The sequence below is a fragment of the Ascaphus truei genome, chromosome 5 (assembly GCF_040206685.1).
Source record: "Ascaphus truei isolate aAscTru1 chromosome 5, aAscTru1.hap1, whole genome shotgun sequence".
Taxonomy (NCBI): Eukaryota; Metazoa; Chordata; class Amphibia; order Anura; family Ascaphidae; genus Ascaphus; species Ascaphus truei.
The window spans coordinates 285,556,265-285,577,487 of NC_134487.1; the positions used below are offsets into that span (position 1 = coordinate 285,556,265).

General features: G+C 50.4%; 1 protein-coding gene across 3 annotated transcripts in view; it reads right to left on the reverse strand.

Moving 5' to 3' along the window:
• Positions 1-222: 222 nt before the first annotated feature.
• Positions 223-21,223, reverse strand: part of USP18 (ubiquitin specific peptidase 18) — a 43,846-nt gene continuing 22,845 nt past the window's right edge. For 2 of the 3 annotated variants that reach the window (XM_075602455.1, XM_075602454.1), the window contains exons 4-11: positions 16,348-16,493; positions 15,011-15,090; positions 12,902-13,048; positions 11,618-11,713; positions 9,084-9,254; positions 8,421-8,552; positions 5,869-5,918; positions 223-879 (exon numbers count right to left, since the gene is read on the reverse strand). In XM_075602455.1, the coding sequence (XP_075458570.1) occupies positions 831-879; positions 5,869-5,918; positions 8,421-8,552; positions 9,084-9,254; positions 11,618-11,713; positions 12,902-13,048; positions 15,011-15,090; positions 16,348-16,493 (871 nt within the window). In that variant the 3' untranslated portion in view covers positions 223-830. The remainder of the gene's footprint in view (positions 880-5,868; positions 5,919-8,420; positions 8,553-9,083; positions 9,255-11,617; positions 11,714-12,901; positions 13,049-15,010; positions 15,091-16,347; positions 16,494-21,223) is intronic. The other variant, XM_075602456.1, reaches the window with a different exon arrangement.

Here is a 21,223-nt window from a genome sequence, read left to right on the forward strand (position 1 = left end):
GAGGTGGTACTCTGTACTACGCGATCCCGTCGCACATCCACCCATTCACTATTTACAGTGCCAGTTGATGTCATGAAATCATGTTCCACGTTATCACCGGATCGGCTAGCAGCTACGGAGTTAAATCTGGCATGTCATAATTGCACTTTTACTGATGTGTAATAATCACAGCTTTGCCTCTCATCATTGATCATTCATACTGCCGAGATCCCATGTACACAATCCCGCTGGCACCAAGGGGGTTACAATATCAGCTGGAAATAGATGTTTTTTTTTATTCTGTTGAAATTATGTGAGGGGTTTCCCTCCAAGAAATATTGAAACGTGCAAGGGGAGAGAATGTGTCCGTGGGATCAAAATGATATCATACAAGCACACAACTCATTTATGTGAAATCTGACAAAACCCGGCATGCAAAGATAAAGCCGGAATAACTGTAGACATCAAGCAGCTGAACACAGTTGTAAAAATAAAATGTCGCTAATGACATATTCGTACATCTAGGTAAATCTGTTTTAGCCTTTCAGACGTGCTATTTTTACAGGAATAGCAGCGGTATTCGATTTCAGATCCTACTAAGCAACCTATTCTTAAAAAACTCCTGCAACCGGGATAGAGGAAGATGGCCACCGGATACCTCTAGGATCCCGGATGGCAGCGCACAGGCTATCCTCAGGATTGTGTATTCAGCTGCCGTCGGATTGGACGGGTTTTTCCGACGGCCCGTGATGGGAGCAGATTTCGTGCGGCTGGCCGGGCAGAAGGCATTGCGGCTCAGACACAGCGCTGCGCCTCCGTTACACATCAGGTCCCCTTCTCCCTTCCCATCACTACTCCGCTTCTGCTCTCACATACACCAGCAGGCAGGCCGTGACACCCCTGCAACACAAGACGGGGGCACGTTAATGTTCTGCATTATAAGGAACTTATAACTAGCATTACACAGCCAGTGGTGGGACGGTTAGTTTAAAAAATAATAATACAAAATATATATATAATATATATATATATATAACATATATATATATATATATATATATATATATATATATATATATATATATATATATATCTTATACTATATTAGTGAAAGCACTGTATGTTTGCCTGCCTGCCTGCATGCATGCCTGCTGGATGTCCGGTGTCCCTAGGGGAAATCTGATTGGTCCCTTGGCCCGCCCCCGCACACCTCTCATTGGCCTGAGGCGGAGTGACGGGCCAAAGGACACACAGGGACACAGGGACACACACACAGGGACACACACACACACACAATGACAGACACACACACACACACACACACACTGTTACCTACATTAGCGGGGCTCACAGTTAGCAGCACCCGCGCGCACCTCCTCCTCTCCCCGTGTCTCCCGCGTTTTCACCCCGACCCCCCCTCCCCCGGCGCAGCTACATTCAGCGGGGGACACACACACTATTATTACCCCTTCAGCGCCCCCCCCCCCTCCCCCGGCGCTGCTACAGTCAGCGGGACACACACACTATTATTACCCCTTCAGCGCCCCCCCCCCCCACCAAGTGTCAGCGGCCGTGCGAGACCCCCCCTCTATATCTCCCACCTCTCCCCCCCCACACATATACATGCCCCCCCCTCACCGGCGCTACAACTCACCCCTCCCCGGCGGGGGAACAGCCAGTGGCCAGGCAGGCTGCCTCGCGGCGCCGAGTGCCCAAGATGGCGGCGCCCGGGACACAGCGGGGGAGCGGCCACAACACGCTGCCTCCCGCCTCAGATCCACGTGGGACCTGCCGGATGGGTGAGTGAGCGGCCTTCACCTCCCCTCTACCCCCCCTTCACCTCCCCTCCACCCCCCCTCCCCTCCAGTGTCAGTGTCTCCCCGATACCCCCCCCCCCGGCGCCGCCACAGTCAGCGGGTGAGCGAGCGAGCGCCCGGGACACAGCGGGAGAGCGGCCACAACACGCTGCCTCCCGCCTCAGATCCACGTGGGACCTGCCGGACGGGTGAGTGAGCGGCCTTCACCACCCCTCACCCCCCATCACCTCCCCTCACCCCCCATCACCTCCCCTCACCCCCTTTCACCTCCCCTCACTCCACTTCTCCCTTCCACCCCCCTTCACCTCCCCATTTACCTCCCCCCCCTCCACCCCCCCTCCACCCCCCCCTCCACCTCCCCTCCACCCCCCCTCCCTTCCACCCCCCCTCCCTTCCACCCCCCCCTTCACCTCCCTTCCACCCCCCCCCTTCACCTCCCTTCCACTCCCCCCCCCTCCACCCCCCCTCCACCTCCCCTCCACCCCCCCCCCTCCACCTCCCCTCCACCCCCCCCCCTTCACCCCTTCACCTCCCCTCCACCCCCCCTTCCCACCGCCCCCCCCCCCTTCCCACCGCCTCCCCCCCCCTTCCCACCGCCTCCCCCCCCCCTTCCCACCGCCTCCCCTCCCCCTTCCCACCGCCCCCCCCCTTCCCCACCGCCTCCCCCACCGCCTCCCCCCCTTCCCACCGCCTCCCCCCCCTTCCCACCGCCTCCCCCCCTTCCCACCGCCTCCCCCCCCTTCCCACCGCCTCCCCCCCTTCACACCGCCTCCCCCCCTTCCCACCGCCTCCCACCCCCCCTTCCCACCCCCCCTTCCCACCGCCTCCCACCCCCCCTTCCCACCGCCTCCCTCCCCCCCTTCCCACCGCCTCCCTCCCCCCCTTCCCACCGCCTCCCACCCCCCCCTTCCCACCGCCTCCCACCCCCCTTCCCACCACCTCCCACCCCCCCCTTCCCACCGCCTCCCACCCCCCCTTCCCACCGCCTCCCACCCCCCCTTCCCACCGCCTCCCACCCCCCCTTCCCACCGCCTCCCACCCCCCCTTCCCACCGCCTCCCACCCCCCCTTCCCACCGCCTCCCACCCCCCGCCTTCCCACCGCCCCACCGCCTCCCACCCCCCTTCCCACCGCCTCCCACCCCCCGCCTTCCCACCGCCTCCCACCCCCCGCCTTCCCACCGCCCCCCGCCTTCCCACCGCCTCCCACCCCCCGCCTTCCCTCCGCCTCCCCCTTCCCACCTCCTCCCCCTTCCCTCCACCTCACCCCTCCCCCCCCCCTTCCCACCTCCTCCCCCTTCCCACCACCTCACCCCTCCCCCCCCCCCTTTCCACCACCCCCCCCTTTCCACCACCTCCCCCCCTTCCCACCACCTCCCCCCCTTCCCACCACCTCCCCCCCCTTCCCACCACCTCCCCCCTCTTCCCACCACCTCCCCCCTCCTCCCCCTTCCCACCACCTTCCCACCACCTCCCCCCTCCTCCCCCTTCCCACCACCTCCCCCCTCCTCCCCCTTCCCACCACCTCCCCCCTCCTCCCCCTTCCCACCACCTCCCCCCTCCTCCCCCTTCCCACCACCTTCCCCCTCCTCCCCCTTCCCACCACATCCCCCCTTCTCTCCCTTTCCACCACCTTCCTCCTCCTCCCCCTTCCCACCACATCCCCCCTTCTCTCCCTTTCCACCACCTTCCCCCTCCTCCTCCTTCCCACCACCTCCCCCCTTCCCACCACCTCCCCCCTTCTCCCCCTTCCCACCACCTCCCCCCTCCCACCACCTCCCCCCTTCTCCCCCTTTCCACCACCTCCCCCCTCCTCCCCCTTCCCACCACTTCTCCCCTCCCCCCCCGCTCCCCTTCCCCCCCCGCTCCCCTTCCCCCCCGCTCCCCTTCCCCCCCCCCCCCGCTCCCCTTCACCCCCCCCCGCTCCCCTTCACCCCCCCTCCGCTCCCCTTCACCCCCCCTCCGCTCCCCTTTCCACCCCCCCCTCCACCTCTTTTTACCCTTTCCCTTCCCACCCCCTCCCACACTTCAACCCCCTCCTCAAACCCTTCCCCCCCTCCTCTAACCCTTCCCCCCCTTCCCTCCCCCCCCTCCTCTAACCCTTCCCCCCCTCCTCTAACCCTTCCCCCCCTCCTCTAACCCTTCCCCCCCCCTCCTCTAACCCTTCCCCCCCCTCCTCTAACCCTTCCCCCCTCCTCCACCCCTTGCCCCCCTCCTCCACCCCCTCCTCCCCTTCCCGCCGCCCTTCGCCTTCATGCCCGCCTTACCGCCTCCCCACCCCCGCCTCTGCCTTTCACCCGCCCTTACTCCGGCCGCCTCTGCCTTTCACCCACCGCCTCACAGCCGCTGCACGCACTCAACAGACACCCGCCACACACACCTGCTGCCTCCCGCCCCTACCCCCCGACATCACTGACCCACCGCCTCACACCCTAGCAGGACCCCCACTCACAGACAGCACTCACAACCCACGGGCCAGCCGCCGCCTCACACCCTAGCAGGACCCCCACTCACAGACAGCACTCACAACCCACGCGCCACCCGCCGCCTCACACCCTTGCAGGACCCCCACTCACAGACAGCACTCACAACCCACGCGCCACCCGCCGCCTCACACCCTAGCAGGACCCCCACTCACAGACAGCACTCACAACCCACGCGCCACCCGCCGCCTCACACCCTAGCAGGACACACGACTCAGATTTTTACATCACTTATGGCACCAAAATATACATTGTACTGTGGTGTGGTTACAATAAACCATTTTTATACAACATCGTATTACATTTTCTTCCATCTTTCTTTTCAATATTATTATCCAACCTTTACAACAAACAGTCACCTATTGTTCCACGATTTATAAATAATACTACCTATTACGCATTTACATCCCGGGCAACGCCGGGTCTCTCAGCTAGTATATATATATACCCAAGTATCATATTACTGCAATTATAAACTCACGTCTATTTAATTTTTAATGGAAAGTGGGTTTCATTTAAAAGGTCACACTCTGTTTATTTTTGTGACATATTGTGTAATGAGTCCTTTCTATAAACTGACATCCTAAAAGCTTTGTTCAGTTAATTAACAAGTTTCCATTTGCATGGCCCAGTTGTAATACTTTATAAATGTCTCTATGTATATCTTCTTTAGTTATATAGCACTATCCACGTACATAGCGCTTTAAAGCAATAATACACGTGACATAATAGGAATAAGCGCTTTGTACTCAAAAGTAACATTAGGAAAAGGAGTTCCTTGTAGGGAGAACTTACAGAGACAGTAGGAGGGTGTTATGGGACGTGTGTCTGCAAGGGGTTAAGTTTAGTGCATAGAAGGTCCCATAATGACATCACCGAGGTCTCATCATAATCACGTCACCGAGGTCTCGTCATAATGACATCCCCGAGGTCTCATCATAATGACATCCCCGAGGTTGAATAATAATGACAGCTTAGGTTGGGGATACTGTTGCTGTGCTGTCAGTTGCATACTCTTCCGGCAGTGAAAGGGTTATTGACAAATAAAGGACATGTTTAAAACTCCATACACAGACCCCGTAGTGTTACCTGCAGCAGCGGTTCTCAGGCAATTCACTCCATTCTGCTGGAGCATGGACTTTTTTTTATCAACATAAAAGACCGATTTTTATTTATATATATTCTCTCACTCACAGTTAGGGGGCCTATCTGAGGTGAAGTTGTCTCTCGGGCAGGGGTGGCCAACTCAAGGGCCACCAACAGGTCAGGTTTTCAGGATATCCCTGCTTCAGCACAGGTGGCTCAATCAGTGGCTCAATCTTCAACTGAGTCAGCTGTGCTGAAGCAGGGATATCCTGAAAACTTGATCCGTTGGTGGCCCTTGAGGAGTGGAGTTGGCCGGCCCTGCTGTGGGAATGTTGATAGGCTTTAAATAAACGTGTTTTACATGTATTGGAGTGTCAGCCTTCTGTTCTATATTATGGGAGAGATGGATATATGTATAGTGATCCTCTAACCATGTAACTTTCAGTGGTCTCTGATAGGAAAGTTGGAGACCCCCAGAATATATTTTGCGCTGTGATGTACTTACCAATGGAAGGACGTATTTCCAAAGGTGCATTTCACATCGTCCCACGACACCTGAAACACACACAGCTCTGCTCAGCTCCACAAACAACTCTGCGGATAGATTTTCCCTCAAACCCACATTATTGCGGAAATCGGAAAAATTGAAGGCGCGGCCCTTTTTATTAGCACAGTGAAGGAATGTCAGCAGGTGACACGTCAATAGGATAAAACCTTGGCAATGATTGGCATGTTTAATATATAGATGTTTAATGTCTTTTTACGTCTTTTCTATAGATTACACCAGCATAACAGAACTCGGCATTCTACTCTCTGCACACAAAAAGAAAACGTTTATTTTAAAGATAAATTACTTACATACAAATATAGTAAAAATGACGACGGTGATGTCCCAAATAAATGATGGTATTCTTAAGGATGTTTGCACATTGATTTCTGTTTCTGAGTGGATCTTAATATCATGAAAACACTTCTGTTTCCTCCATCTTGGTTTTAACCTGTCTCTCTTTCTTCATGGTGATCTGTCCTCATCCTGATGTAATCAATGACCCCTGAGCCTCTCCGCCTGTCTCCTCTCTGCTTGTCTCTCAGCCTCTCAGCTAACACTGCTGGCTATTTATCCAGATAATATCCTTGAATCTGCTGTTACTGTATATTTCGACTCTAAATTAGGCCCTGCAGCTTCAAACTGATGTCATATGAACTGACTACCACTCCATACGTAGAAAACTGGAATATTCCCAGATCTCCTTATTGATGCAACCTAACTGCCATGAAGCTTGGAGGGAGTTCTGTGTCGTGTCACTGTATAATGGGAACCATGTGCCCTCCCTTCCCATCTAGCCTCTGGGAGGTTGGGAGGATCGCATTTCACTTCATAAACTAGGTACACAAACAAGTTATGGTGAGTAAAGAAACCCTCCAATGTTCAGAGTACAGTAATGAGAACGAACACTTATGATCACATTCCCATGTCTCAGACAGGTCCCGCAAACCTGCCGTACCCCATTATCGCACAGCATACAGTGCTTCCACTGCAGCAAGGGATTCTGGGTACTGACATGCAAATGAGTGCTAACTTTTTTTTTTTTTTTACCCACCATAACATGTTTGTAGCTGGTTTGTACCCATGACCAGTTTGACAATGTATGGCCAGTAACCAGTCTGACACGGGTGAAACATTAAAGATCAAAACAACTGTCTGTGAGTAGGGTTGCTGGGCATGCACTTCTGTACCCCAATCTGTGCTGTAAACGCTGTAACACAGCAGGCAGAAATTGATGGGGATCCATGTTACAGTGAATACGTGATGCACTGTGGGTTTGCGGGGTAAGGCAGTTTGTGAACTTGTCTGAGACAATTAAATATGCTCATAAGTGTTCTTATTACTTGTTAGGCTGCGGCCACGCTGCCGCTGAGTGCGCTCACACTTGGCGCTTCGAGCGCTCACTTTAATGTAATCTAATGGGCATGGCCACGCTGACGCTTCGTGCTCAGATGGGTCACAAGACCCAAAATTACATCACGATAGTTCCTTCAATAACACGCGCCGATCCAGCCAATTACACGCCCCCTCCTTTAAACACCACGCCCCCCCCCTTCCCCGCTTGCAAATTGCAGAAGGACAGCCGAGCGCTCATGCTTGGAGAGTTGGTGACGTCACTGCTCTCAAGCATGAGCGCGCTCAGCAGCAGTGGGGCCGCAGCCATTAACGTATCTTTTCCTATACTCCGCTGAATAGAGAAAGCGATGATTTTCAACTGCTGTGTCAGAGCGTGTGTGTGGGGCTAGCCCTTCGAGCAGTGAGGCAGGCCTGTATTTGGGCATACGTCTACTAGGCCTGAGCCTAGTGCAGAAAATTTCAGGGGGGCTCGGTGCTGCGGTTACAGAGGCCCCACTCTCTTCCCCACAACAATAAAACTGATTGCTGAGGGAGAGCGTGGGGCCTCTGTAAAGGTCTCTTACCTCCTCCTGCAGGGTCACATGGCGACGCGTTGCCACGACAACATGACGCCACATGGCGTCCCATTGTCATGGAAACGCATCATCATGTGATGCCGAGACGCTACAAGGAGGAGGAGGCCGAGACGGCAAAAAGGTAAGTGCCTATGGGCGGAAAACTTCTAAAACCGGCCCTGCGTGGAGGGGGTTAAACATTGAACCAACAATTGCAAACAACGGGGTATTTGACCATTAATGCCACAGCTGGAAGAGGTGAAGTGAATTTTATTATTATTATAATTTTTTTAGGGGCTACTTATGTTTTATTTTAATGCCTATTTTACAATTAGCAGCTGTTACTTTTGTAGATCATGAATGCCCAGAATAGGGACCAATCAGAAAGCTGCAGCTGTAATTACAGCGAGTTTACCCTTCGTGGTGATATGGATGGGGATGGAAACCCTGGGATAACAGACAGGTTCCCTTTTCAAATATAGATTCCACGGATGTGTCCAAAATCAAGGATGCTGAAATGAGTGAGACAGGAGGGTCCTGGTCATGTGTATAGGAGCTTCCCCCCCACCCCCCCCCCTGAAAAAAGTGAGAGGTTCTTACCTTACACACGCTGGAGTCATTAAAACAGTACCACTTCTTGTCCTTAGAGCTGTTGATGTAAGCGCAGTAGTGACCGAAACTGGCAGTTCCAGAATGTGCGACAACAGCGAAAAGACGGTATTTATACGGCCCCTGAAAGAAAGTGAGACCCCCCGTTATCACTGCAAGGAACACAGTAATGAGAAGACACCAAGAAAATTGGACAATGGGGAAAAAAAATGATCAGTCGGTGTACCACTCTCATTCATCATCACTTAATGATCAAGTGAAGAAGAGACCTGTGAGGTTTGGAAAGCTCTGTACATGCGAAGAAGAGACCTGTGAGGTTTGGAAAGCTCTGTACATAGGACGAAGAGACCTGTGAGGTTTGGAAAGCTCTGTACATAGGACGAAGAGACCTGTGAGGTTTGGAAAGCTCTGTACATAGGACGAAGAGACCTGTGAGGTTTGGAAAGCTCTGTACATAGGACGAAGAGACCTGTGAGGTTTGGAAAGCTCTGTACATACGACGAAGATACCTGTGAGGTTTGGAAAGCTCTGTACATATTATCTTTGAAGAACTCTCTTCCTGGTTTATTAAAAGATATCACAACCTATGCCAAATCAGACACTCTCACATACTATATGTGACATATAGAAGATGTTAATTTGGGGAGGGTGTACCTGTGCCTGCTGTTGCTCTGGGAGGTGTTCTGGATCCAGCACCTCACTCAGGTCTAGGCTTGGGGGGAAGGACAAGGTTCTATTTATCTTTTGAAGCCGGGAGGATTTTCTTAGGCTAATACGCTTCAGATGTATCGTCAGAGTCCGCGGCTGCGACAGGAGCCGTGTGCCCTGCAAACATGGGGAATTAAAAGTGACACCTTCCAGAGATAATGGGGTGTATACAGCCAGCATCCAAACATTACTCACTCGCTTCCCTGTAACTCACTGAGGCCAATATCCATTAAAGGGCGCTAAGTGTTAGCACGTCTTTACTCCCACTCATTTCAATGGCAGTTATAGCACGCTAAAGCATAGCACTCTTTAGTGAACATGGACCGGGGACTACATCACCATCTTGTAATAGCAAACAGTAATTCAGGCCGCAGTACACTTGCAGAGGGCCCAATCTTATATTTTTTTCTTTGAGTGCAGACTCGGCAGCACAAGATACCATCAAATATCCAAAAAGGAAGATCTTACACGTTGCCAAGATAACAAGGAGGCCCCTTTAAATCTCACTCGTCGTGTTCTGTACATTTATACTGTATTTAATAGCTCCTGTGTTTGTTCATTTTAATATACAGGCATACCCTGCATTAACGTACGCAATGGGTCCAGAGCATGTATGTAAAGCGAAAATGTACTTAAAGTGAAGCACTACCTTTTCCCCACTTATCGATGCATATACTGTACTGCAATCGTCATATACATGCATAACTGATGTAAATAACGCATTTGTAACAGGCTCTATAGTCTCCCCTCTTGCGCACAGCTTGGGTACAGGTAGGGAGCCGGTATTGCTGTTCAGGACGTGCTGACAGGCGCATGCGCGAGCTTCCGTTTGCCTATTGGGCGATATGTCCTTACTCGCAAGTGTACTTAAAGTGAGTATCTTTAAACCGGGGTATGCCTGTACATTACTTTTACTTCAGTATAAATTTATAAATTCAGTATATATTGAAGATATCGAGTATTCTGTTCAACTAGCAGAGGCCACATTACAGAATATATTGCCCTGGCAACACGTGACGTCCTTCTTTAAGCACTTGTGTCACCAATAACACGACTAACAATGTCACCAAGAGGTGCCCAGTACTACGTGCCGGGAGCAGCAAATGTGGAAGAGGCTTTCACTTTGTTTGTAAGGCCGCGATTATAGTCCCCGTTCGTTCCGCGAACAAAAGCCTGTACCTCTATGAGTCAGGCCATAGAGCTAGCGACCAAGCGCGTGATACAATTGGATTTGTTTTTGCAGCGCGACGGCTGCGTCACTTGAGCGGTTCAGCCAATGAGGGCGAACTGCTCACGTGACGTCACAGCCACGCCCCCCTGTCACCTCCAGCTAGAGTGCATGTTTCACGCGCGTGACGCTGCAACTATAAATCGCGGCCTAACATAGACCTTACGAAAAGAGCAGCGGGTCTTGTGACTAGGAAAAAATAAATGACATTATGAGCAACCTGGGCTGACGTTACAACCAACCAAAGTGAGTGTGCGACGAGGTGCCTGGGGTTTTCGGCGATATATATCGCCCTCTCACCGCCTCCATGTAACGCAACCCTTGTCCTGTTGTTTTAGTGTAAATATTGTAGAAAATAAGATTTAAGACCACTACTGCTTTGAAGGGGGGGACTGAACATTTTTTATTACAGATTCCTGTGCCTTTGACAAACCTAGGGTCTATTCTTGTAGCGCCGAAATGTGACGAACTGTTTCTAAATTCCCCTTACCCATCGCATTGGCGCGCTTTGCTATTCTGTAAGCCCTTCCCACTTGTCTAATCCGTGTCAAACGCTTTTTTTGAAGCAGTTTCACTCCGGCTTTAACAATTCGATCGGTTTGTCAAAAAAGACTCCCAATTTACATTTTTTTATCTAAAACTGCTCCGTTACGCAAACCGCTTCTAAAAACTCACGCTACCTAAAGAGTGGCGAGATTGATACCTCGAGTTCCATCCAGAGCCTGAAACATGAGTTTGGCTGAGAGCGCAGAACCCATAAATCAGACTGGGGGTGGAGTTAGCACCGCCTCAGGACATTCCGCCTGTAAAGCACGTACATTCCAGGCGGGTTGTCACTTTTTTTATAGAAGTGATTTAGAAGAAGCGATAGAGAATACGTATTTTTTTTTCTCACATTTTATTCTGCTTCTTCTGTACATTTTGGCCCTCACAACTTCGGAGCTAAGAGAATAAACCCCCCCTAGACTTTTTTTGGGGGAAGCACTGCCCTTTCACTGGGGTTTTCTGTTTGCCCTTCCTCAATATCCTGCAAACGCACAATTATAGGATAAAGCATCTGTCGTCTACATTTTACGTCGGTTGAACTCGATGGACGAGTCTTTTTTTTCAACCTCATCAGCTATGTAACTTATAAACAAAAATAAATAAACACGGCATCCACAAGGGTTTGCTGCTTTATCCCTGTTGTTTTGCATCGTGTTGGCAGTGAAGGGATTATGGGAATATTTGGATCACGCCCTGAGAGGGTTACCTTTAGACTGGCGGTTTTCTCTCTGCACTGGGGGCAAAAGCTCTTGTTTTCTCCGCTGAGCTCCTGAGGCATGAAGAACGTCCACAAGTCATGTTCCTGCCAAAAATCAGAAGCAAGGGGGCTGTCAGCAGAGTAGTGCCCCTTCCTGCACCATACGCTATTTATAAAAATGTGTTACCAGGGAGTGATACATTGAGAGTTACCTCTCGTTTTCAAGTATGTCCTGGGCACAGAGTTATGATGACAGATACATGGTTACAAATACATAGTTACATTACGTGAGCAGGGGTATACATTATTATACGTTGGCACTGGGCATTTCCTTTTAATGTCAGAGAGGCCCCATACTGCATTCTGTACATATCATCATCAGAAAGGGGACACCCGTGTACGCGGGCGAGATGAGGTTTCACACTGGTAGCAGTTTGCGGAGTGAGTGAGATAGCTTTGGCTTTTCTCCACCATTGTATATTTAGCTGTGTATATGGAAATCCATATTGGGGGGAGAGCGGAGTGCCAGGGAAGGAGGGGGGCAGGAAGGTGAGTCAGGGGGAAGAGAAGCTTTTGGTGAAGTTTTGCCTTCAACAAAATCTTTATTTTGTTTGATGCACACGGGAGTTATGGGACAAAAACTCTCCACTTCAAAAAGGTGCAAGTAAGACGGAGCAGGCCTCTCCGGGAGACTTACAGATCAGCCTCCCAGCTGCAAATCTGATCAATCTTGTGCTGTTTTTGCATCACATTAAAAAAAACCACAATATTTCTTTCATTAATTAGATTGATATATATATATATATATATATATATATATATATATATATATATATATATCTATATATATCTATATATATAATTTTAAAGCCAGGAAACTTTAGTAAATATAACTCCCAGGTTCATCCTCACGTCTCATACAGATGAACCTGGATTGTTAAAATAGCCTGAACTGCCTGAATTTGTAACTCCTTGGATGTGTCTGCGGCAGCCGAGAGGTTAACGGTGCAGTGGTTTTGTGGACATACTAAAACGAAACTCTGCTAGGCCCAGCTAACTCTGCTAGGCCCAGCTAACTCTGCTAGGCCCAGCTAACTCTGCTAGGCCCAGCTAACTCTGCTAGGCCCAGCAAACTCTGCTAGGCCCAGCAAACTCTGCTAGGCCCAGCAAACTCTGCTAGGCCCAGCAAACTCTGCTAGGCCCAGCAAACTCTGCTAGGCCCAGCAAACTCTGCTAGACCCAGCTCCATCTTATCAGGGAGAAACCCGACTTCTATTTGAGCACAGAACTTACCAAGCGCTGTTTCCTGTGGTGCCTGGAGTCTGACACTGGCAGAGGAATGGTTAGCACGTCCTTGTCACTGGACCTCTCGTGGTAACACTTGTGGCAGGTCACGTATTCCTCCAGCCTGACGGTATACAGAGCTCTAAGCTTCTCAGCCTGACATTGGGGCACAACACACAGTGACAAAGGCAGAACAGTTTAATGTCGCCTCACACCTGGCCGTGCAGCTGCCTAAGTAACGGAACGAACCTGGTCTCCCTCAGGAGCTTACGTATCAAAGCGGCGGTTTCTATTCTTTCATAAATCTGGGGCTGGTTTTTTTTTTTGCACCAATACTGTATGTGCCCAGTTTTTTAGCACTGGCGGGCAGCAATAAAGTCTCCCAGGTTGTAAAACGAGGGCAAAAAAACCCAACAGATTTCTTAAAGAAATAACCGTTGTGATTCTCGCGTTTGAGAAACGCGGTGGTTTTGCACCCGGAAGACACAAACCCCTGGGAATCTTTGGGATTATTTATAAAACACAGCAAATCTGGGAAAAAACTGTTGGGGGTGGTTAGGGGGAATGGGGAGAAACAGCACAAGATTTATCAAAGGGAAAAAGACAGCAGTCTCAGAAATTTTTCCCACACCAAGATTACCTCAGGTTTGCAGTCGGAGATTTTGATAAGTAACCCAACTTGTGTGAAATGTTTCAAACTTATTGTGGGTTCCACCTCCGATTTTCTTTACAAGATGGCACCCAGGGGTCTTCCAAAGCTGCACTGCACTACTTTTTGTGCCCCCCCCCCCTCCCCGTTTTCTGATATACTTACTGGTGAAGTTACTGGTATTACTTCCTGTTTTTATTTATTTTTTTAAAAGGGCATTTAAATGGCCATCCAATAAGAAGCCACAGCTAATGATGTTGCAGCTTCCCATTGACTAGCAGCTGTTCGGCAGCCATTTTGTTTCCCCTGGAGATTTAAACTAGTACTGCACCGGGGCCCGCCATACTCCCAGCCAGCCCTGCACAGAGCTGATGCCATTAAAGTATGAGGGTGTGGATGTTACGGGGTGTTAGCGTGGAGTTTGGTTTCTACCGCACAGCTGGTCCCAACAGGGCTGGGGGAGGGTTGGGGGGATGGATGTTAGTCGGACGGCAGATAGGCTGCCTTTAAATGGTGAACATTCAGAGTTTTTAAATGTCTGAAAGCTGGGGGAGAGTCTGATGGCGCTTTGTAGGGAATTACAGAGCACGGTTGATTTAATGAACATTTAAAAAATTAACATAGCCAACATGTACACCCTCGGAATGCACCGGCTTGTACATATGTGTATATATAATATATTTTTCAAAACAACTAATAGAATACTAGCTGTACCCGGTGTAACGCGTGCCGATCTAGCAGATCTTAAAGGTTATTAATTAAAAATGACTGTTTTCACCCCTCCCTGTAACCCTTGCTGTCTCTTGTCCCCTCTTCCTTACCTTACTCTCTCCTAAATCATGCCCTGCTCCTCCCCTCTCTTTGGACTCCCTGCCTTACTGTGTCTGCTCCTCTCTGTGCACACTACACTCCCTCCTCTCCTTGCTGTCTCTCTGTTTCCTCCTCCTACTCACCTTGCTGTGTCTCTGTTTCTTCCTCCTACTCACCTTGCTGTCTCTCCTCCTCTCTCTTTGCACTCCTTCCTGCCCCGTGTACACACTGCTCTTCCATTCCCTCCTCCTTGTCATCCGTCTGTCTCCTCCTCTCCTTGCTGTTTCTCCTCCCCTCCCTGCTGTCATTGCTGCACTCCCTCCTACCCCATGTGCTCATTGCTCCCCATTCCCTCCTCATCATCCGTCTGTCTCCTGCTCTCCTTGCTGTCGTTGCTTAGCAACCCTGTAACAGCTGAACCTTTGCACGGAACATACCTAAGAGATATATACATAATATATATATCATTTACAAAAATTAATATAATTTGTTCTGTGTTTTTCAAGCTTGGTTCTAGAACATGTGACATGTGAATGGAGAATTCTGATTTGTCATTGTCACGAGCCTGCTGGTCATGTCCTGCGTGCAACTCAACTCTCCGTTCTCCCCCCCCCCCGTCCTCCGTCTCTTCCACTCCCTCCCAAATCCCACGTACGTACCAGGTGTGGCTGGGGCATCTGTTTGAGGAGCAGGCTCCAGAGGGTGAGGAAGAGATCAGCAGCTTCATACTGTACAAATACTGCAAATACAAACGCCCTTCCTGCCGTTAAACGGACGCGGCGAGAGACATTTTCCCCATGCGGCTGTGAGGGGCGATTTGTGCAATTTGGGGAGTGTCAGTCGGAGGTGTTAGGCTACGGCCCCCGTCCTCCCTGGTGGCCTAGCGGCAGGTGCACAGACTACAGCCGTGATCGGCGGTCTCTAGGGGAGCGATGGGATGCGCGGGGGCGGGGCCATTACAGGGGGGGCGCGACCATGGCGGGGCATATCTGCCCTTCCATTGGGTGCCCGCACACCATGTGACCGCGTTGCGGCACGGGAAGACACAATTGTTATCTTCCCTGCCAGCGTACGCATCACAGCGCTTTGCGCGCCCACACACATGGCCACTAGGGCCTGCCCCATAGAGGGCTGTGCTGTGGTGTGTGGCGCGCATGCCGTAGCACGCACCGTAGTACGCACCGCAGCGGCCACTGGGGACCTGGCCTAACACAGAAAGGAGCCGTTTAGTGTTAAGAACACTGCTTCTGAAGTGGGTGTCAGTTTGGGATGTATCAAGGAGGTCCCACGCACCCTAACCCTGTTCCATGTGCCCCCCTACCTCTGCGTCCCCTTCCCTCCTCGCTCCCTGTACCCACTCCCCCTGTAACTCCTCGCTCCCTGTGATCCCCTGCTCCCCTCTACCCATGCTCCCTGTGACCCCCTCTACCCATGCTCCCTGTGACCCCCTCTACCCATGCTCCCTGTGACCCCCTCTACCCATGCTCCCTGTGACCCCGTGCTCCCCACTACCCATGCTCCCTGTGATCCCCTGCTCCCCTCTACCCATGCTCCCTGTGACCCCCTCTACCCATGCTCCCTGTGACCCCCTGCTCTCCACTACCCATGCTCCCTGTGATCCCCTGCTCCCCTCTACCCATGCTCCCTGTGACCCCCTCTACCCATGCTCCCTGTGACCCCCTCTACCCATGCTCCCTGTGACCCCCTCTACCCATGCTCCCTGTGACCCCCTCTACCCATGCTCCCTGTGACCCCCTCTACCCATGCTCCCTGTGACCCCCTCTACCCATGCTCCCTGTTACCCCCTGCTCCCCACTACTCATGCTCCCTGTGACCTCCTGCTCCCCACTTCCCATGCTCCCTGTGACCTCCTGCTCCCCACTTCCCATGCTCCCTATGACCCCCTGCTCCCTACTACCCTTGCTCCCAGTGATCCCCTGCTCCCAGTGACCCCCTGCTCCCAGTGACCCCATGCTCCCTGTGTCCCCGCACTCACGGTTCACATTGAGCATCTGCAGACAGCGCAGGATTCTGTAGGGGGGCACAGCATCTTCCTTTCTATTCTGCATCTCTTCAAACAGCGCCAGCAGCTCATGAGGGAGCCTCCCCTCGGGGGGTACGGAGGTATCTGGGGTTTCTATCCTGCCGGGGAGAGAACACCCAAGTCTGTGACACCGGGAACCCAGGGCACAGCCACAGGGCTGACACGCGCACCACAAGTGAGAATGATCATAATGTTTCTTATCGCCCTGTGCGAGCGAAATTCGAATGCCAGACACAAAGTGAGATTGAGCTGTGAGTGCTCATTTGCATGTCATTACCCAGAATTCCTGGCTGCGGTGGACGCGCTGTATGCCAAGAGATAATGGGGAACGGCAGGTTTGTGGATCTGTCTGAGACACGCGAATGTGCTCACAAGTGGGATTTTTATTTGCTGTAATTACAGAAATAAATGTAGAGAAATAGCCGAGTGCCGCAGAGGCAGACAGAGGCTATCTGAAGCAGCAGAGGCGGACAGAGGCTATCTGAAGCAGCAGAGGCGGACAGAGGCTATCTGAAGCAGCAGAGGCAGGCAGAGGCTATCTGAAGCAGCAGAGGTGGACAGAGACTATCTGAAGCAGCAGAGGCGGACAGAGGCTATCTGAAGCAGCAGAGGCAGACAGAGACTATCTGAAGCAGCAGAGGCAGACAGAGACTATCTGAAGCAGCAGAGGCAGAAAGAGACTATCTGAAGCAGCAGAGGCGGACAGAGACGGACAGAGACTATCTGAAGCAGCAGAGGCGGACAGAGACGGACAGAGACTATCTGAAGCAGCAGAGGCGGACAGAGACGGACAGAGACTATCTGAAGCAGCAGAGGCGGACAGAGACGGACAGAGACTATCTGAAGCAGCAGAGGCGGACAGAGACGGACAGAGACTATCTGAAGCAGCAGAGGCGGACAGAGACGGACAGAGACTATCTGAAGCAGCAGAGGCGGACAGAGACGGACAGAGACTATCTGAAGCAGCAGAGGCGGACAGAGACGGACAGAGGCTATCTGAAGCAGCAGAGGCAGACAGAGACTATCTGAAGCAGCAGAGGCAGACAGAGACGGACAGAGACTATCTGAAGCAGCAGAGGCGGACAGAGACTATCTGAAGCAGCAGAGACGGACAGAGACTATCTGAAGCAGCAGAGGCAGGCAACTCCCGGCAGAAAGACCTCGACTTGGCCAGAACTGCAGTGTAAAGACTTTGGATGGATACTGGACACAAGGCAAGGTAAATATTTATTGTTGTCGGACCTGCCCTTTGGGGAAAGCCTCGGTGAGGGGGGCAGGGGCTGCAGGTCCAGCTGGGATTATCGGGTGGCTTGGGGAAAGGGGCAGGGGCTGCAGGTCCAGCTGGGATTATCGGGGGGCTTGGGGAAAGGGGCAGGGGCTGCAAATCCGGCTGGAATTATCACGGGGATCAGTGAGGGGGGCAGGGGCTGCATGTCTGGCTGGGATTATCTCAGGGCTCGGCGAAGGGGGCCGGGGCTGCATGTCTGGCTAGGATTATCGGGGGGATCGTGAGGGGGGCAGGGCTTGCAGGTCCGGCCGGGATTATCTTGCGGCTCGGTGAGGGGGGCCGGGACTGCAAATCCAGCTGGGATTATTTTGGGGCTCGTGATGGGGGGCTGGGATTGCAGGTCCAGCTGGGATTATTGTGGGCTCGGCGAGAGGGGCTGGGGCAGCAGGTCCAGCTGGGATTATTGGGGGGCTCGGCGAGCGGGGCTGGGGCAGCAGGTCCACCTGGGATTATTGGGGGGCTCGGCGAGCGGGGCTGGGGCTGACCATGTGTTGGTCCGAAGACTCCGCTTTCGAACTAAGAAATATGGAAGCGTTAAGGATATTGTATTGCAGGTTTCATACAGGATGTTCAATAGAATGAATGAATAAAAAATGGTTCATTATATATTCAGCAGTTGGGCTTCTGGCTTCTGCCACCATCTTTCTTCCTCCCTCTGTTTCCCACATCACAAAGATCATCTCACGCTTCAGTTATCGCAATTTAATGATTTTCTTGGAAATTGCCTCTGAATTACTGTACTGTAAAATCTCCACACAAAAAAAAAAAACACACACATGCTGAATTTATAAAAGAAAAGAAAACTGCAGAATGGATGAAAAATACACAAAATAAATAGAATTGCCCCGTGACTGACAGGCAGGGAGGTGCAAATTTCTGTGGGTTTCCCGAGGCCTGATCACGGGGAGACAAACAGACTTCCAAGGCCAGTGGGATATGACCCAGCATCTCCAAAAGAAACGGAACCATATTCAATAGTCTGCGATTCTCCATTAAACACCTTGCAGAACTACTTAGTAGACATGGCCTCTGCATCCCAATTGGCTGTTGCACTTCTAATCCGGTCTATTAGTTCTTCCCTGGTATTAAAGCTGAACATAACTTCATTAGTGGTATTATTGCTTTGTGGGTTTCTCAGAAAGACACTAACACGCATCTGCACGATATTTAATTCATTCTGATTTATTAATGCAATGTCCTTAAAGTCGGTTCACAGCGTGTCCCCAGGTTTTCAGAGGCAGATTGGTGTTATTCTAACAGGGATCAGCCTGAAATGAAGTAACACGTGGGAAACATTAATGTCTCATTGTCTTTTGACTTTTCTATTTTAGGTGTTAACTTTATAACCTTATTTCCCCTCCCCCCATTATATGTCACGATATAGCAGGTTACCTTTTCTGTGCAGTATGGCAACCAACAGGTTAACCTTCTTACTAAATTGACTTTTTCATCTGCTTCACTCCGGCAGTGACAGTGAATGTTTCATTGGTAAGCGAACAACAGAGGAGGTACTGGGTGTTACTGGGTGTTCTTAAAGCAGCAGTTTTACCACCTACTTTCTCTGATGGTGTATATTACAATGACAGGTAGGGTGGGACACTAGGTCAGAGCAACCCACTACCCACTGGTAATCTCTGCTCACCTGCTATACATTCCTTAAACTCCGAGATCAAGAGGTGAAGCGAAGGATAATCTATTCCAGGTGGCGGGCAACTCCTCGCCACCAACAGGTCAGCAGGATATCCCTGCTTCAGCACAGGTGGCTCAATTGTTATCCAGGCGTGTATATTAAAGTACACAGACGCAACCGTGAATATGGCGTGTCAAAGTATTAAAGAAGTTAAGGCCGCGTCCATGGTCGGTGAGACCGCGCGGAGGAGTGTGCGGCGGCGGCGGCGATCACAATGCCTTAAGGCAATGATTGCGGCCATAGACCGCGCGCGCGTTTAAGCTGTAAAACTGTCAGTAGAGAGTGATAAAAGGGCTTATTGTGTGCTCAATGAGGGGAACCCAGAATATAAAGCCCTAGTTTATAATTATGCGTTAGATTTCAACTAAGGGAGTGTCCATGCTGGAACCCCCGAAATATCAATTTCCACTTGACCCTTTAGGAAAAGATCTGATCAATATTAGATGATAATGTAAGTTTAGATTCAGTTTATTTGAATATTTTGGGTTTTTAGAAACTGTCTGCATTTATTATACTATATGTTCTTCTAATAATCTTTCTGTAACCCAAGCATTGTACTTGTTGTATATTTAAGCTAATAAAAAAAATTTCGAACACATTTTGCTACAACAGATTTTTGTGTGTTAAGTGCATAGTTATTTTATTAACAGGGACCAAAGGCTCTGTACGTACCTTTCATAGTACGCTTTGGTGGTGGCAGATTAAAGATATGTATTGTAACCGAGTAAGGGGTAAATATAAACTCATTTGAAGGAGAAAGGTGGGGCAGACAGTTAGCTGTGTGTATTAACCCTTGTTGCATATAAGTCACGTGCTCACCGGGGTGCTGTTCGTGACTGATGGTATATATGGGGACGGATTGAGGGGAGATATTGTTTATTTGAGGGTCCTAGCATGGAGAAAAGTGAATCAGCTAGAGTGCTGGGTGTATTACCCCTTGTCCCATATACAGGTCACAGGTGCGTCATACGTGACACTAACCTTTGTTTGTAAAGTAACATCATGCACCATGTAATAAATAACAATAATAAGGATTTTCTCCTTGGTTACCATTACATGGAGGTGTTGCTTCTCGCTGGAAAGCCGGTATGTGGGTGTGTGAATGTATCAGCGAGTTCTTTAGGAAAGATAACTATTGTCAGCAGCAGAGAGACCCTAATGTGGGTGGGGCAGTTGACCTTTGCAGAGTATGTGCGATTGTACTTGAAAGTATTAAAGTACTTCTGTTTCAGTATTTGTAATCTCCGCATACCTCTACTATTCACACACTTTTCTTTCTTTTTTTTAAAGGCGGATTCAGATGCACGAAAGAGTAAATGAAACCATTTTATTAGTAGAATCGGCTCCCAGGATTAATTACATCCCCCTTTAAAGAAGTTGTTTTATTTGTATCTTGTGAAAATGAATATGTATTATTACTTTTTACCCAATTTCACTGAATTCCAGCTTATTCTGGGGTGTTTTTTGTCTTGCCGGCTAAGAATGGCTTCATAATTACTTTGCAAACGCGAAACAAAGCGAAAGAACAATTTAGCTGCGGCTTTGAGGACTGACAAACAGTCTTATCACCAAAAGATTAAAGATTGTAAATAAAATATATATATATATATACACACTGACAATTCCCGTGGTAATGTTACGTTTAAACAAATTATTTAAAAATGCTTATACTTGCTAAGCTACATTTAACCTAATAAACATATCACTATCCTTAGTTCACGTTCGTCCTAATAAGGACTGACCCTTTAAATGAAAGGAGATTCTGGACCATATTTACTAAGCAGTCTTCTGGTATAAGACACCTCCCAGCGCTTACAGTGAATTGAAGGTGTCTGATGACAGAAAGGTAT